The 19,005-nt window shown below is 47.8% G+C and overlaps 1 protein-coding gene across 4 annotated transcripts in view; it reads left to right on the top strand.

Annotated features, from left to right (window-relative positions):
• Positions 1-18,886, top strand: part of NPDC1 (neural proliferation, differentiation and control 1) — a 62,695-nt gene extending 43,809 nt beyond the window's left edge. For 2 of the 4 annotated variants that reach the window (XM_069943795.1, XM_069943797.1), the window contains 7 exons: positions 4,328-4,408; positions 5,734-5,865; positions 7,518-7,584; positions 8,324-8,408; positions 9,057-9,136; positions 9,239-9,338; positions 15,245-18,886. In XM_069943795.1, the coding sequence (XP_069799896.1) occupies positions 4,328-4,408; positions 5,734-5,865; positions 7,518-7,584; positions 8,324-8,408; positions 9,057-9,136; positions 9,239-9,338; positions 15,245-15,319 (620 nt within the window). In that variant the 3' untranslated portion in view covers positions 15,320-18,886. Of the gene's footprint in view, positions 1-4,324; positions 4,409-5,733; positions 5,866-7,517; positions 7,585-8,323; positions 8,409-9,056; positions 9,137-9,238; positions 9,339-15,244 lie in introns of all 4 variants that reach the window. The other 2 variants (XM_069943794.1, XM_069943796.1) reach the window with 1 other exon arrangement.
• Positions 18,887-19,005: the final 119 nt, after the last annotated feature.

The following is a 19,005-nucleotide window of genomic DNA, read 5'->3' as shown; positions in this document are numbered from 1 at the left end:
GATTGGAGATAGATAAATAGATAACAATGGGTATATAGATGGCTGTACCTATATCTGTTCCTGGGAAAGCTGGCTAAATAAACAGGCATTGATACAGCCAGGAAGTAAGCTTCCCCACAGCGCCACCACTGGGAAAGTGAAGAATTACACAGCTTGTTTGATAATCCAGGAAAGCTCACGTCCTCCAGAGCGAGAGACTCTCCATACTGAAAGGAGTAAGCTTTATAAAGCTGACCCCCCCCCCCCACCACCACCACCACCACTATGGTGATCTGTATTAATGGATGGTGATCTATATTTACTGTGATGGTATAGGTTCTTGAAGGGACAATCCAGGAGTAGTTAATAAACTGTATTAGAATGACATAAATCCTCAAAGAACAGCAGATGGAGTCTGTGTGTCACGCTCCACCCCCTCCACCTCTGCACCAGGCATCACACATTGGTAAAAGGGGGAAAACATGGCGCTTTCTTCTAGAAACAGTGCCTCAGATTGTTTGTGGTATTGTGAATGGAGCAGAGATGTAATACCACACACAACCTGAGGACACGTGTGGCGCTGTTTTGGTGTAAATTCCTGGATAACGCCTATGATTCCTTCCTTTGGCCACTAGAGGCAGCGTTCCATCGGATTCTCCATCCCCATTCACCCCGCTGGCTCCTTTGTGTCCAGGTGAAAAGCATTTGGTGAATGGAGATGTGACATGAAACCAGCGCTGGGGCCAGACCCGATTGGTTTGACATGTTTACAAAACACAGCTCTGAGGTGACCCCCCATGTCTGGTCTCAGAGGGGGGTCCGGGCAGCTTGTTTCTCCAGCCATCTGCCTGGTTGTAGGACGGCCTTGCCCAGGATTCATTAACATCTGTACAGGTCCTGGGTGCACCTATTGAGCTGGAGGAAAGGGGCTTGTTTGCTGAGTTTTGGGGATGGAGGTGTGATGTGGTAATGAAGGCCGGACCCCCACAGGCTCTTCGGCCACATATTTTCTCTAATATACAAAACTAATTGGCTCATGGCACCAATATTGTATTCCGGGGGTCCGCAGTGTTGTGGCTTCAGTAAGTGCATTAACATCTCAGTACAATCATCTTCGGGGGCGGCAGAACCTGCCGAGACCAGGGATGGGCGGGGTAGGCGGGGATGCTCTTGGGGGATCTGGACAAGGGGGGCTTTACTATAGGGAGCAGAGCTATACTATGGGGGGAGCAGAGCTATACTGGGGGGGGGGGGAGCAGAGCTATACCTGGGGGTGGGGGGGATCAGAGCTATACTATGGGGGGAGCAGAGCTATACTGGGGGGGGGGGGGCAGAGCTATACTGGGGGGGGGGCAGAGCTATACTATGGGAGGAGCAGAGCTATACTGGGGGGGGGCAGAGCTATACTATGGGAGGAGCAGAGCTATACTGGGGGGGGCAGAGCTATGCTATGGGGGGAGCAGAGCTATGCTATGGGGGGAGCAGAGCTATACCTGGGGGTGTGGGGGAGCAGAGCTATACTATGGGGGAAGCAGAGCTATACCTGGGGGTGGGGGGGAGCAGAGCTATACTGGGGGGGGGCAGAGCTATACTATGGGGGGAGCAGAGCTATACTTGGGGGTGGGGGGGAGCAGAGCTATACTGGGGGGGCAGAGCTATACTATGGGGGGAGCAGAGCTATACCTGGAGGGGGGGGGGGGAGCAGAGCAATACCTGGAAGGGGGGGGGAGCAGAGCTATACTATGGGGGGAGCAGAGCTATACCTGGGGGTGGGGGGGAGCAGAGCTATACTATGGGGGGAGCAGAGCTATACTCTGGGGGGAGCAGAGCTATACCTGGGGGTGGGGGGGAGCAGAGCTATACTATGGGGGGAGCAGAGCTACACCTGGGGGTGGGGGGGAGCAGAGCTATACTATGGGGGGAGCAGAGCTATACCTGGTGGTGGGGGGGAGCAGAGCTATACTATGGGGGGAGCAGAGCTATACCTGGGGGTGGGGGGGGGAGCAGAGCTATACTATGGGGGGAGCAGAGCTATACTATGGGGGGAGCAGAGCTATACTATGGGGGGAGCAGAGCTATACCTGGAGGGGGGAGCAGAGCTATACTCGGGGGGGTGCAGAGCTATACAAATATTCTACTTAGGGGAGCTGACAATACCTGTGAATGGGATTTGCTTTAGGCAACCAAAAGAAGCAGGGAGTGGGCGTATACATGGAGGAGTAGGGATATCGCTGACGCATTGGGGTATACATGGAGGATTGGGGTTGTACTTTGAGGAGTAGGGGTGTTGTTAAGGGGGCAGGATGATATTGGGGGAGTGTGTCAGTACCTGTAGTAATGGGGGTACACTGGGGGAGCTGGTCATTACTCTGGGGATTGAGGTACAGGGATCCATGTTATCGCCTCCATCCATCCAGCAGCCATTCCGGACTGTGCTTGTTCCTCCCTATACAGCGTATGTGGCTGTGCCCGTCCCCAGTCACCATAGACGCTGCCCTGAGCTCTGAGGTATTTGCCGGCATCTTGTGGCGGGTGGGCAGAACATGCCGTATAATGTTTTATGGCCGCTCTTCCTGATCACAGATGCTTCTCCTCTGTTTACTGCCTGTCAGCTCCATTCAGTGCGGCCCTCAGCTTTATTACCTTACACTTCCTCTGCCGCCATCATTACACCTGCTCTGATCCTACACCGCCGCTATGAGGCTACTACTCTAGGCAGGGATCAGGCCCAAAGCAGCAGTTGTCACTTCTCCATCACTGCCTCTCCTATTCTTATACACTATAGTGCAGGGATGGGGAATCTTTGGCCCTACAGCTCAGGCATGATGGGAATTGTAGTTTTGCAACAGCTGGAGGGCCATCCCTGCACTATAGTTAAAGGAGTAGTTCACCAAAAAGACTTCTTTCAAATCAACTGGTGTCAGAAAGTGTCAGAGATATCTCATTTACTTCTTTAAAAAAAAAAAAAAAAAAAAAAAAAACTTCAGTCTTCCAGTACTTATCAGCTTCTGTATGTCCTGCAGGAAGTGGTGTATTCTCTCCAGTCTGACACAGTGCTCTCTGCTGCCACCTCTGTCCATGTCAGGAACTGTCCAGAGCAGCAGCAAATCCCCATAGAAAACCTCTCCTGCTCTGGACAGTTCCTGACATGGACAGAGGTGGCAGCAGAGAGCACTGTGTCAGACTGGAGACTTCCTGCAGGACATAGAGCAGCTGATAAGTACTGGAAGACTGGAGATTTTTTTTAATAGAAGTAAATTACAAATCTCTGGCACTTTCTGGCACCAGTTGATATGAAAGAAAAAAATGTTTTGATGAACCCCTCCTTTAAAGGGGACATCCATAGAGTAAAGCCGTTCAGACCCATTCTGGGCAGATGTGAGCCATAGATCTTATACCCACTACTTCCCACAGTGACTTGTTAGACCAGTTCATGGCAGCAGAGCCTCCCCCCACATCACCAGGCAGGTAGGCTACTTTACAAGCCTCTGTTCTAGAAGCCGCAGGAGCACTAGCACCGGCCTCGGGGCTTCTGATGAGTAATTGCAGGTTTGTGGTGGTCTCTGCTGGAGGTGGTCCCTTCGTTTACAGCTACAATGAGACCATTCACCTTTGATGGACACAGTGACTATTATCCCTTTCACTGGGGTCCCTATAGCGGCCCTTGAGCCGCCTGACACCTGATCTGTAATGGGCTCAGTGTCCTGCGGGTCAAGTGTGCGTCTAATGATGCATGACGGACAAGCGCGCTGTCTGGATCCTCATTGTCGGCCAAGGTTCAGCCATTGATCTGTGTCCGCTAAGACCTAGAAGTTATTGGTACCTTAGGGGCACAGGGCACTTCATTCCTCATACCTCATAGTGATGTCACTAGGGGATAGAGTGATCACCTAGTTTCCTAAATGGGTGGTTCACCAAAATCTTTTCTTTGAAATCAACTGATGCCAGAGATTTGTAATTTACTTCTATTAAAAAATCTCCAGTCTTCCAGTACTTATCAGCTGCTGTATGTCCTGCAGGAAGTGGTGTATTCTCTCCAGTCTGACACACTGCTCTCTGCTGCCACCTCTGTCCATGTCAGGAACTGTCCATAGCAGCAGCAAATCCCCATAGGAAACCTCTCCTGCTCTCCAGACTGGAGAGAATACACCACTTCCTGCAGGACATACAGCAGCTAATAAGACTGGAGATTTTTTTATAGAAGTAAATTACAAATCTCTGGCACCAGTTGATTTCAAAGAAGAATTTCATCTCTTACGTGACACATTACACATATCTGCTTGTAGAATATTCACAGCTTTGTTTTTTAATTTTCGTTTTTTCTTTCTCTTTTGTCTTTTTTCAGTAGAGAGTGGCCCAGAAGCCGTCATTGACTACCTGGCCTCCATGATGCAAAGACAGAAGCCGCAAGTGGCAGAATTAGCACAAGGTTGGTGCCACGCTATCATCCTATAAGGCTCCTTTTATGCGGCCCAATATGGGGTCATGCAAGGACGCAAGTGATCAGCAAGATTGGCGCAGTCCCTTCAGAAGGCTTGACTGATCGGGCCACACAAACAATCGCTGTATGGTTCATGCGGCCATTTATATATATATTGCTATGGGCTGTTTACACAGGAAGATCTGCGGCTGATAGAGAGAGATTTTAAAGCCAGTCCAAAAGATGCGATCGGTGGAGGATCGGGCGTTTTCCCGCTCCTCAGTTGTTACTTTTACTCAGTCCGTTATTATCCTGAGGAGCTTTTCTAGCAACAAACTATGGAGCCCGTCTCCTGCACAGATACGGGAGAGCAGCATTCAGCTGAGCGCCCCTCCTGGCTCATACTGAGCACCCAGACCCTAAGGACCCTCATACAGGGCCTGATGACTTTCTGGGAGATCGGCGCTCACTTACTGAGTCCGTACACTGCCCAATAATCGCCCAGCAAGGGCTCTGTCTATATATTGTTAGCAATGTCCATGCAGCCCTTGTTAAAAATAAACTCCTATATACCTCTCCACGCTCCCGGACATCCTGTAGCGTCGGCCCACTCCTGTGTAAAGTCACAGGCCGCTCAGCCAATCACCGGGACAGTGCCAGGAGCGGGCCGAAGCTAGCAGGATATCAGGGAGCGTGGACAGGTGTGTAGGAGTTTATTTATTTTTTCACACAGTCACATCACATCACTATTACACGTAGCGGCCGATGATTTTCAGTCTGGACCTAAGGACACGATCAGTCGATGATGGTTTCATCAGCTGATAATTGTCTCTATTACACAGAGCAATAATTGACCAGATCAGCCTGATTTGGGCGATTAGCGATCCATCTAATGGGGCCCTTACTGACCTAAACATGTTTCTATGACGTGTAAAAAGTTTAGTTATATGACAGAAACTTTCTTTAAAGGGTTTCCCTCAGATTACTACAATTTACAGGTTGTAGGTGTCATAAGCTTCAAGCTACACACTCGGCCATCATTACTAATCCGTCACTGAGCCTGTAATTGTTTGCCAAGTGCAGCCTTTCTGCTTCAGTGGAGCATGATGACAGAAACAGAGACTATGTAAACAGTCCGCATCCCAGGATCATCTGCAGGCTGGAGGGTACCAGAATACCCTCACAGTATAGGGATTGCTATAAAAGCCTTGGTTGATGTGTATTACTTGGATACAACATAGACCGTGTTTGGCTAGCAAACAATAGTTATAGCTTCACCAGATCCATGATGTCTCCTGTGCTCATCTCATCGCTATGTTTGTTCTTTCCCTCAGTGAACACCACAGCATCCCAGGCTCCACCGCCTCCGGCCCTCGATCCTCCGGCAGAAGAAGGACCATCAGGCCGAAGAATACCGGTGGTTCCTAGAACAACAAAGCGACCTCCCAATGATGCTTTGCTGCTAGGTACAACATATCAGTTTGGTAGACGATTGACAAGCAATATGGCCTCTGTTTCTGCTGTCACAGTGGTTGCACTAAGCTTTGCCAATCTCCTGAGTAACAAGTCCATGTCTGCTCTCACACACCTATCTATTACTAGGCTGATTTGTCATTGTAGTCAAACAATATGGCTGCCATTGCCACTCCTAGAGTCAGTTGTCTGAGATTGCAGACTCTACTTTCCCAGACTCCTGATTGGCAGTAATTATGCTTCAATATATCACCAACTCTTACTTAGGAAAGCTGGGTCGTAGATCATGTGGGAGCAACGATTGTGGCCATATTTTTTTTTTATTCAACTTTCCTCGATGCAGATAGAACAGGCTTAACACCAGAGGACACCTGAAGGTTTTTTTTATATATATATATATATATATATATATATATATATATATATATATATATATATATATGTATATATATATATAATATTTTATAATGGGAATTTTCCCATCTTTCCCCATTGGCCGCGCTGTGTTATGGGTTTATTTCTGAGCCCCTCCTTCTGCCCCACAACACGCGTTGAACTTGCTGGATGAAGTATCCGGGAAGTGTTCAGTGTAAAGCGACCCCTTCTCTGCTTTTCATGTGTCCTTATAAAGGGCTTGTTAATCCGTCTTCAAACAGCCATTGTGCCCCTCTGCATAACCTTGCCTGTTTTGTTCCAAGTGTTCAGTCAAAGGCACAGATCCCCAGGAAAGGATGAGAGGATGCTGAGCCGCACAATAGAGCAATTAAGTCTGGGGAAGAGCCAGGATGGCCGCCTGAACAGAGTACAATAGCCCCAGCAGAGAGCCCATTGCCCGGTCACTGCAGGGCCTCAATACCTCTCCCCTTGTCTTCACCTTTAACTCTACAATAAAAGACTCCCAACCACATTATCTGCTGACGGCTCAATTTACACTGAACATAATGATCCTATATCCATAATGGCTGCCTTTACACCAAAATCCATTACGCCCTGAGTCCAGAGCATCACATTTGCCTTGGTAGCAGTAGAGAGGGAAGATATCACTGCTTAAAGAGGTTGTTCACAAAAAAAAAAATTTTTCTATGGAACTGGTGCCAGAAAGTGCCAGAGATTTGTAATTTACTTCTATTAAAAAATCTCCAGTCTTCAGTACTTATCAGCTGTTATATGTCCTGCAGGAAGTGGTATATTTTCTAGTATGTTACAGTGCTCTCTGCTGCCACCTCTGTCCATGTCAGGAACTGTCCAGAGCAGGAGAGGCTTTCTATGGGGATTTGCTGCTGCTCTGGACAGTTCCTGACATGGACAGAGGTGGCATCAGAGAGCACTGTGTCAGACTGGAAAGAGAATACCAATTCCTTCAGGACTGCAGACTGGAGATTTTTTTAATAGAAGTAAATTACAAATCTCTGGCACCAATTATTTTGAAAGAAATACTTTTTGGGTGAAGAACAATCCCTTTAACTAAACAGGTCAGCCATTCTGGGGTGTGAGAAAGCTGATTACTAGGGGTCCTGCAGAGATCATTGAATCCATATGCCAGGCGTTCTGATAAGAGGGCGATGAACAGCATGCGTTGTTTCCTCTATTATGTGTGATATTACAGGACTGTGGCCTAAAGCTTTTGCCCTCTGTGTGCCCGCAGGTGTGGTGGTGGCCTGTGCCGTCGCTGGACTCCTGGCTCTGATCGTCGCTGGGGTTTGCTGGTGCAGGTAATGTATACTTTACTAAGAGGGGAGGTTTACAGGGCAGCAGTCAATGCAGTCATACTTTCTTAGTATATCCTACCATATTGCTAAAGGCAAAGGGGGGAATCTTCCATTAGACAAATCTCCTATATATTCCCGCCATATGTGATCACTCCTGCATCCCAGGCAGTGACTTCAGTAATGCAGGCAGTTTAGGTGCTGTATATGCACACATATACACACACACACATATATGTAGATAGATCGATAGCTAGATGTGTGTGTTTATACATATGTGCAGATATATACAATAAAGAGAATTCACCTGGGCTCAGCGATGCAGTGCTTCAATATACTTGCTTTATTCAAGTGATCCAAGAAAACAACGGAGACATGTAGTGCGCTCTCTCAGACCCACGCCAACACGTTTCTGGTACGTCACGTACCCTTAATCATACATAATCTTAATAATACCCTTTTCTTGGATCACTTGAATAAAGCAAGTATATTGAAGCACTGCATCGCTGAGCCCAGGTGAATTCTCTTTATTGTTACCTACACGCTGTTGGAGTGGGGGCTCGTGCGGAGCGGCTTGCTATAGAAAGGTACTGAGCTGGCCACATCATATGAACTGTCCAGATATATACAGTCTGGACTATAAGTTGTAGGGTGTCATGCTGACCTTACCCCAGTCTGGAATGGAAGTTTTAGGTCCACTATTAAGTCTTTATTTATACATTTTTTTCATTCTATTTCTTCATAGAATGCGCAAGGAGATAAAGCTGGCAGAACGGACAGATTACCCTGCATACAAGACGTCTCCTCCACCACCATACGAGAAGACATCGGTATGTTGTCTTTTTTTTTTACATTACTTCCCATATTACAGGAATGATGGCTCAGTCTAGAAGCTGTGCTGCCATTATATTGTTACAATATCCCAAAGTGCGTCTAACTCCTTGAGTCAAGCTCTTCTGTCAAGTTAACTCAGTCATTTCTTAGGGCCCTATTAGACCAAGGCCCGAGGCCGCCTGTAAATGAGCATCAGTCTCAGTGATTGACACCTATTTACAAAGCATTCACAAGGCTCCATGCATTGTGCAGTTCTTAGTAGCCAATCATCCCCAAATACATGCAGACATGTGGGTCTAATGTTTCCTTCTTGCTCATTCATCAGCTGATCACTAGCCCTTTTACACAGGGTGATATTGGTCTGTTCGGCTGATAATCGGCACATGTCGCAGGGCCCTTAGTTTTGTCTCTTTCTGGAAAAGTAGTGAAAATATGGCCACAGTGCAGCTTTCTAGCACTACTAAAATACTAAAAGTCCCACTAAGCAGTGATACATCCTATAAGGCGACGTTCATCTAGACAGGACACCCGAGAGATGAGCATAAGGGACAGGATTTCACAGAACAGAACAACCTGTTGGTCAGAGTTTATTTAGACGTCATAATTACTTTTGTAGTGATATCCCAATCTATTTTCGCTTTCAGCCCGGTGATAAGAAATTGGCCCAAAATGCCCAAATGTATCACTACCAGCACCAGAAGCAGCAGATGATCTCAATGGAGAAGTGAGTGTTACTGTAAGAGCGTGGAGGCGGTGGGTGTGGCCTGTGGTCAGGTGATCCATAGATTTTTAGCTCATTCCTTTCCCTTATGTTTTACTTTTTAAGAAATAAAGACGAGCTGAAACACCCAGATTCTGCCGTCACGTCAGACGAGGAGAACGAGGACGGAGACTTCACAGTATACGAGTGTCCTGGGTTAGCCCCGGTAAGTATGATGGCTGGCCATTAATGGGATACACACTACAAAGCAGGGCCGGACTGGGACTTAAAATCAGCCCTGGCAATCAAACCCCAGCAGCCCACATATCATATCCCTCCCTATATATCATGGATAGCGGTATAAAATACGAGCTGTTGCAAATTCTACTTTATTTAGCCATGTCCCCCACTACTCCCTTAAACATGTGAACCCCACCATCAGCACCTAAAAATAATGCTATAACATGATCTGCTGTGGATTTGATGTGGCATATATATGCACTCATTCAACTGATTAAATCAGAAGCATCAAATCCGCATTGGATTAGGTATGAACGTGCCCTTAAAGGGAACCTGTGGGGTCTATACCAGGTAACACAGCTGTAGATCCCAGCGTACAGATCAGGGATCGGATCTTTAGTCCAGTGTAAACCTCTATAATCTTTCTTTTCATTACCAGCTGAAGTGTCACAGAGGTGGAGCCACAGCAGCACTTTCTGCCCCGCCCCTTCCTGCTCTGACTGATGGACGTATAGGTTAGTGCTGCTGCTGCCGCTGCTGTTGTGAAACTTTAGTTGGAAATGAAAAGGACAATTATATAAGTTTACACTGGACTAAAGATCAGTGATATCTCCCTCACCCCTGTCTGCTAAGAGCTACAGCCCTAGACCTGGTACGGACCTCACAGATTCCCTTTATAGGAGAAAAACATGGCCACCTTCTTCCAGAAACAGCGCCACACTCTTCTTCAGTTTGTGTGAGGTATTGCAGCTCAGTTCCATTGAAGTGAATGGAGCCAAGTTGTAATAACCATACACTGAGGACAGGGTGGTGCTGTTTTTGGACAAAAGTTACAATATTTTTTAAATACCTTTTATCCTGACTATGTTTGCACACCATATAATGGCGGTCAAAGCTACATAATAAGCTGCTAGATAGCCATTTCCTACTGGATATCCATCTATCTATCTATCTATCTATCTATCTATCTATCTATCTACCTACCTACCTACCTATCTATCTATCAGTAGGGCCCCAGGAAAAATTGAAGGATATATAATGGTAACATGGGTAAGAATTTTCTGTGCATGATAATACTGTCATAGTTAATAACACCAGTAAGCAAATATTATCACCACACTGTACACGTTACTGCCATACTGTCACTAAGCAAACCCACCAATATTGCCAATACTACCAGTATATAAGTAACAAATAATATCACCACACCATGAGCACGGCCATTACCACCACATAATGACTAATACCGCTACACTGTGACTGAATACAATCCACATATATATCCATATATAAAATCCATATATATATATCCATATATACAATCCATATATAAAACACTAATATTACCAATAATACGAGTAATACCATCACACCATGCCCACTACTCCCACCATACAGTGACTGGATAATACCACTATACCATCACACCATGCCCACTACTCTCACCATACGGTGACTGGATAATACCCCTATACCATCACACCATGCCCACTACTCTCAGCATACAGTGACTGGATACCACTATACTGGCACCAAATAACAGCCACTATATAAAGACCAATATTCTCCCAAAGCAGTGACCAGAGAACACAGGTGTTACACTCTGTCCCTCCAGCTGTTACAGAACTAAAAATCCCATCAGGACTGGACAGCTAAAGCATGACGAGAATTGTAGTTTTGCAACACCTGGAGGGCCGGAGTGTGACACCCCTGATACTGAGGTAGATCCCAGCTGTATAAAGGTTCTGCAGACATTATAAGTGATTATAGTGCAGTTACATCCTGTCACTCACAGTAGGCGTCTTCTCTGCATGACGAGACGTCCACTTTTCCTTTTCTTCTCCATCTGGCTCCGGCCATCATGAAGGCTTCTCTGGCCAGGACTCCTCTCCACGGGATCTGCCAGACAGACATTTTAGGCTTCATGCTCCAGCAACATCTTCATCTATACATCCTCATCTATACATCCCCCCATATAGAATAGCCCCCTGCATCCCCCCATATAGAATAGCCCCCTGCATCCCCCTCCCATATAGAATAGCCCCCCTGCATCCCCCTCCATATAGAATAGCCCCCCTGTCCATCCCCCTCCCATATAGAATAGCCCCCTGCACCCCCCCTTCCATATAGAATAGCCCCCCTGCATCCCCCTCCCATATAGAATAGCCCCCCTGCATCCCCCTCCTATATAGAATGGCCCCCTGCATCCCCCTCCCATATAGAATAGCCCCCCTGCATCCTCCTCCTATATAGAATAGCCCCCTGCACCCCCTCCCATATAGAATACCCCCCTGCATCCCCCTCCCATATAGAATAGCCCCCCTGCATCCTCCTCCTATATAGAATAGCCCCCTGAATCCCCCTCCCATATAAAATAGCCTCCTGCATCCCCCCAATATAGAATAGCCCCCTGCATCCCCCTCCCATATAGAATAGCCCCCCCTGCACCCCCCCCATATAGAATAGCCCCCCCTGCACCCCCCCCCCATATAGAATAGCCTCCTGCATCCCCCCAATATAGAATAGCCCCCTGCATCCCCCTCCCATATAGAATAGCCCCCCCTGCACCCCCTCCCATATAGAATAGCCCCCCTGCATCCCCCTCCTATATAGAATAGCCCCCTGCATCCCCCTCCTATATAGAATAGCCCCCGGCATCCCCCTCCTATATAGAATAGCCCCCCCTGCACCCCCTCCCATATAGAATAGCCCCCCTGCATCCTCCTCCTATATAGAATAGCCCCCCCTGCACCCCCTCCCATATAGAATAGCCCCCCTGCATCCTCCTCCTATATAGAATAGCCCCCCTGCACCCCCTCCCATATAGAATAGCCCCCCTGCATCCTCCTCCTATATAGAATAGCCCCCCTGCACCCCCTCCCATATAGAATAGCCCCCCTGCATCCTCCTCCTATATAGAATAGCCCCCCTGCACCCCCTCCCATATAGAATAGCCCCCCTGCATCCTCCTCCTATATAGAATAGCCCCCCTGCACCCCCTCCCATATAGAATAGCCCCCCTGCATCCTCCTCCTATATAGAATAGCCCCCCTGCACCCCCTCCCATATAGAATAGCCCCCCTGCATCCTCCTCCTATATAGAATAGCCCCCCTGCACCCCCTCCCATATAGAATAGCCCCCCTGCATCCTCCTCCTATATAGAATAGCCCCCTGCATCCCCCTCCCATATAGAATAGCCCCCTGCATCCTCCTCCTATATAGAATAGCCCCCCTGCACCCCCTCCCATATAGAATAGCCCCCCTGCATCCTCCTCCTATATAGAATAGCCCCCCTGCACCCCCTCCCATATAGAATAGCCCCCTGCATCCCCCTCCCATATAGAATAGCCCCCCCCTGCACCCCCTCCCATATAGAATAGCCCCCCTGCATCCTCCTCCTATATAAAATAGCCCCCCCCCCTGCACCCCCCTCCTATATAGAATAGCCCCCTGCACCCCCTCCTGTATAGAATAGCCCCCTGCATCCCCCTCCCATATAGAATAGCCCCCTGCACCCCCTCCTGTATAGAATAGACCCCCTGCATCCTCCTCCAATATGGAATAGCCCCCCCCCCCCTGCACCCCCCTCCTATATAGAATAGCCCCCCTGCATGGCCACATGTGAAGGGGTTAAAAAAAAAAAAACATTCTCACCTCACCTCGCTCCCAGCAGCTTCTTCCTCGGCTGGATCTTCGGTCCACGGCGGCGGCGGCTCTCCTCTCTCTCCTCCAGGTCCTCAGCGGCGCGTCAGGGAAGTGACGTCACCGCTGGGGGCCTGGTGGAGGTGGCTGCAGACGTGCCTGCGCGCGGCACGTCTGCGGCCCTCGGCACTTGGGAGGGGAACAACGGGGCGGAGACACGCCACCGCAGCCCCCTCCCGCCCCCTCCCGCCACCACAGCCCGCTCACCTTGGCCCGGCTGGCCCGCTCCTGACGTGCTCCGCCAATCAACGAGGGGCCACAGCGGCGGGCCGCATCGGCCCCACGTTGATTGGACTGGAGGAGCATGTCAGGAGCGGGCCGCAGCGGTGATTTTTTTTTTTTTCTATTAGACAGCCCGGGCGGCCCACAGACTGGTAATCTGGCCAGCCCAGCGGGCATTTGCCCGCCTTGCCAGATTACCAGTCCGGGCCTGCTACAAAGTATCCGTAGCGGCTAGAATGATCATTCTATGGGAAGTTGTTCCAATGGGAGTAGAACAGGGACCCCAGCAGGGGAGGTTTGTTAATAGGGGCTTGTAATCCTATTTGGTATCAGAGGGTTCTTCGGGCCCTGGTGTCAGATCAGGCCTCTCAAGAGTGTGGAGAAAGCGAGTTACTTCACACAGGGGGTCATCCGCACATATGTAATCCTTCCTCCAAGAGATCAAGCGGCCCCTAGATTCCCTTTTAAATAGTCTTATCACATGGGGGATGTTTCATATAGTATCCTTAGAGAAAAGCCATTGGAGACCTGTAGTAAATGTAAAATGTTATGAATGAAGCGCCCCCTGAGTCAGCGTAAGGGCACAGCCACCCTGTAATCATACAATTTGCCAGTGGGCGTAGCGTGCGATATCAGACAACCTTCATAATATAACATTACGGCATAAAGTCTCTGCCGTCCCCGCTGCTTGTTTGCAAAGCTGCCCCAGTATGATAGATCCTTTTAGAGAACAATGCCGCCATTGATTAGCCTTGTTACAAGGTAAAGTGTTACAGACACAAAGACTCCGCGGGGGTCTCCCAGAGAAAGCTTTCAATGTGCGGCTATGACGGCCAGAGCTCAGATGAAGCCTGTCACAACCTCTGCTGTTTTTGTGTTCGGGATTAGCTGCCAGTTCCTGTTTTTTCCCCTCCGTTTAACATATACTCTGTTCCTTTGCATAGTCCCCAAAGGAGAAGTCATAGAAGTTAATGAGGTTGCTGTAGGGAAGAAACCCTCATTCCACGTGTCAGGAGAGAACAGAGGGCACCCGGAGAAGAAAATCCACATGGGGGCCACTAGGAACAGGAGTCCCAATATGATAGAAAAAAAAAATCTTATCTAATTCCTATAGCCCTTTAATTATCCCTATAAAGGACTGGTAGCACAAGGGACACAGTCAGAGGTTAGTTGGGGGAAAGATCGAAGCAACATGAGAAAATATGACTTTACTGAAAGAGTAGTAGATGCTTGGAACAAACTTCCAGCAGATGTGGTTGGAAAATCTACAATAATTGAATGTAAACCTGTCTGGTATGTATGTGTGTGTGTGTATATATATATATATATATATATATATATATATATATATATATATATATATATATATATATATATATATATATGTGTGTATGTGTATATATAATATATATATTCCTGAGATAATAAGCAGGAAAATAATAGGAGGGGATCTAGATGGACCAGGGGGGCTTTTTCTGCCAACGATCTTCTATGTTTCTAGCATAGGGTGCATTATGCCAGAAATTCCACAATGTCGCATCGCCGCTGCTCTCGTGACATCACAGCCCCGGCTGAACTGTCTGTCCAGGGAGGGGGTGGGGTGTCTAGTACTACTTGACATCTATTCCTCTATTAATGAATATGGCATCTAGTGAGGCAAATTATGTCAGTATGTCAATTTAAAGGGGTTATCCAGTGCTACACAAACATGAACACTTTGTTCCAGAGACAGCACCGCTCTTGTCTCCAGTTTGGGTGCAGGTTTTACAACTCGGTTTCATTGAAGTGAATGGAGCTTAAGTGCAAACCTGAACTGGAGACAAGAGCGGTGCTGTCTCTGGAAGAAAGCGGCCATGTTTTTTCTTATGCTTGATAACCCCTTTACTGTTTTTTTGTATACAGCATCCTATGTGATACTCTGAGACATCTGATTTACACTTTTTTCCTTTTTTTTTTTGTCTTACCAGACAGGAGAAATGGAGGTGAAAAATCCACTCTTTGATGACTCCTCTCTCCACCACCCGACCCACGGCCATCAATAGCAAACTCCGCCTGCAAACCAAAACCCAGTTCCAAATAAAGAAAATATAAAGAGCTCAAGACATGAATAAAACCAGAGATTTTCCTGAATATGATCAACTCTTTCCTTTTTTGTTTTCATTTTGCGAAAAGACTATTTTCAGCCATCCCGCTCCACTCGCGGTGACAGAAGCAAGACTGTTAAACAAGCGACGAGCCGGCGTCCCGATACTCCAACCTCTGTCTTTTCTTCACTTTTCATTTCAATCTTCTCTTCCCTGATGAAACGTGGGATCGTCGGGGCAGCAAGCGTGAGGAAAGAGGAGCACCTCAGACTAGAGTCCTACCTTGTGATGAGTGCACAGAGCCAGTCTGGAGCTCGGCAGCTTGTTCTTCATATCGGTTTATTTCTCCGGAGCTAAAGAAGATGATTGTTACTTCCTTAAACATTTGCACTTTTATAAACATATTGTTCTGTAACCCTATAGATATATACAATGTATCCGTTACCCACTTGGCATTTAAAGCCATATACTCCCTTCATGGTTTATGTCGCTGTCTGTTTTGTCCAGAAGTCACAGGTTGGCCATAGAGTCTGAAAACAATCTTTCTTGATGTATTTTCTTGCAGGAAGAGAAATTTAGGCCTTAATGGCGTAGGGGTAGCTTCCCCTTGTGACTGAAGGCAGCTTGTCAGGTCACCCTTAGATACAAACCTTTGCAGGTATGTCAGAATATAGCAATGCAGAAATGTATGCTCTGACCTCACTGTATTATAAATAGATTCATACATGTCTGGATGGAACATGTACTAAGTAGTAGTAAAGAGGAACTGTCAGCAGGTTTGATGAATCTAACCTGCTGATAGCTCCTCAGTGGGTGCGGGGCGCTGAGCATGAAGGTATTTTTCTTACCTTCATCCTCAGTGCCGTTCCCGTGCTATTAGTTGTGCCTGGTAAGTTGTTACGAGCACTGGGGGCGTGGCTACTGCCCCTCCGAGCATTAATCCTCTAATGATAATCATTAGAGGGGGCAGGCAGTCGGGGGCCGTAGCCCCAGCCGCATTCATTGATAAGCATTTGGGGGGCCTTAGCCCTGCCTCCTGTGTGGCGATCCACCCACCCCCCTATTGCTTCTCAATGGCGGGGGGAGGGGCTACGGCCTCCTGACTGGTTCATCTCCTCTAATGATCATTAATAGAGGGGGCCGGATCGGTGCTCTGAGGGGCAGTAGCCATGCCCCCAGTGCTCCTAACGATTTATTGGTAACAAGTGTGAGCACAGGAAGGGTGCTGAGGATGAGGGTAACACATCTTCATCCTCAACCGTACCCTCTAGGGAGCGATCGGCAAGTTAGAGTTGTCTAAACTGCTGATAGTTCCCCTTTAAAGAGGGTGTTGTCCAGGTTTTTCGGGGGAAGAAATGGTCTACTTTGTTCTAAAAACAGCACCACCCCTGCCCAAAGGCTGCATCTGGTATTGCAGCTGTGTCAGGTGAATTGGACTGAATTATAATACCAGAGACAGCCCATAGCCATGCTGCATATTGGGAAAAAAACAGTCATGGTTTTCCTAATCCCAGACAAGCCCCTATATCATTCAGACGTATGGGTAGAAGCTTTTGAAGTTGTGCTTACCCCCTTTAAGGTTGTAGAACAAAGCTTGAATGTCTTGTGGAGCATCAGGCTGCAGAGGATCTGACTACTCAGGTTGGCAACACATAGCGGGAACTGAGCACAGGTATCAGATGGGATGATAAATCACAGACACAGACGGCTCCTATTGATACTACAGTACATTAGATTACAGTAACATAGCCATAGCTGGATGCTGCTACCATATAACAGTCTCATGTTATTCCTATATCTAATACCTCAGGGTCGTTTGGCTCTCATAAGTATTTGGGGACACCCCATTTACCTCAGTAGGCCCAATAAGGTTTCTAGAAAGGGCAGAATTGAGTCATCACTGTGAACTTTGGAAACTTTTAGCCACCCTACAAATATGCTTGTAGTACTAAACACGGCGCCTTGTCGCTGGCCCCAATATTACTATGTTAGATATAGACACATGTCATGTGTTTTTATCCCTATGTCTACAGTGCTCAGATCCCTTGCAATTAGATTCATTGCTTCCTGTATCTGATTTCCCATAGTGTGAAGCCAATGCCCCTGGGATGTGGCTAGTTGTACCATCACCATTGTGCCAGTGCCTAACCAGAATCACAAGGCTTCAAGGAATATATGCATCTATGGACCTAATATAGTCCGACACTCAGTCCAGATCTAACTGTGTGTGACCTCCTTAAAGGGGCTAAACATTGTCAGCACTTAATTTTATGGACAGACGAGCAAGTCTATGCTGCAATGCATGTATGTTGGGTTTCCAATATTCCATATGTAAAATTGGGGCAACCATGGTGGTCCAAGCAGCCAGACCCCCAGCCATGTGAGCTCCTGTAGTGACCTCTGCAGCCTGTCACCCGATCATGGACCAATGTCATACGTCCACCCGATCATGGACCAATGTCATACGTCCACCCAATCATGGACTAATGTCATACGTCCCCCCAATCATGGACCAATGTCATACATCCACCCGATCATGGATCCATGCCATCCGTCCACCCGATCATGGACCAATGTCATACGTCCACCCGATCATGGACCAATGTCATACGTCCACCCAATCATGGACTAATGTCATACGTCCCCCCAATCATGGACCAATGTCATACATCCACCCGATTAGGACCAATGCCATCTGTCCACCGGATCATGGACCATTGTCATCCGTCCACGCGATCATGGACCAATGCCATCCGTCCACCCGATCATGGACCAATGCCATCCGTCCACCCGATTGTGGACCAATGCCATCCGTCCACCCGATCGTGGACCAATGCCATCCGTCCACCCGATCGTGGACCAATGCCATCCGTCCACCCGATCGTGGACCAATGCCATCCGTCCACCCGATCATAGACCAATGCCATCCGTCCACCCGATCTCGGACCAATGTCATCCGTCCACCCGATCGTGGACCAATGCCATCCGTTCACCCGATCATGGACCAATGTCATCTGTCCACCCGATCATGGACCAATGCCATCCGTCCACCCGATCATGAACCAATGCCATCCGTCCACCCGATCATGGACCAATGCCATCCGTCCACCCGATCATGGACCAATGCCATCCGTCCACCCGATCATGGACCAATGCCATCCGTCCACCCGATCATGGACCGATGCCATCCGTCCACCCGATCATGGACCAATGCCATCTGTCCACTACCGTATGTAGTATGTATGGACGTTGACCACATATATTGCTGGTGGTGAGGTTTCCTGCGTCATAGTATATGTATAGAAGGGAGCTCAGCAGGGGGCGCTGTTTCCTGTCCGCATTGCACTACTTGTAGATTCCACCAATCATAGCGGAGAACGGTGATAAAATTATTTTTTCTTCTTTGCACAAATTGTAACTGTAAAATATGAGAGAAATATTGCGTGTCTGTCCGTGTCTTTCCTCTTGCAGATGCTGTTCCGCTCCTTTTTCCTTACCAATATATCAGACATTTTATTTATCTCAGTAAGTGTTTGCCGTTTCTTAATGTAAAGTGACGCAGAGAGTTTGGGCTGTCTCCATTTTTGAGTTTAAAATCACTGTTACAACGTAAGCTACGTAATAATCATGGCTGTTGTTGCCGA

Source organism: Dendropsophus ebraccatus, chromosome 10 (assembly GCF_027789765.1).
Source record: "Dendropsophus ebraccatus isolate aDenEbr1 chromosome 10, aDenEbr1.pat, whole genome shotgun sequence".
NCBI lineage: Eukaryota > Metazoa > Chordata > Amphibia > Anura > Hylidae > Dendropsophus > Dendropsophus ebraccatus.
This window is presented reverse-complemented; position numbering and strand designations above follow the sequence as displayed.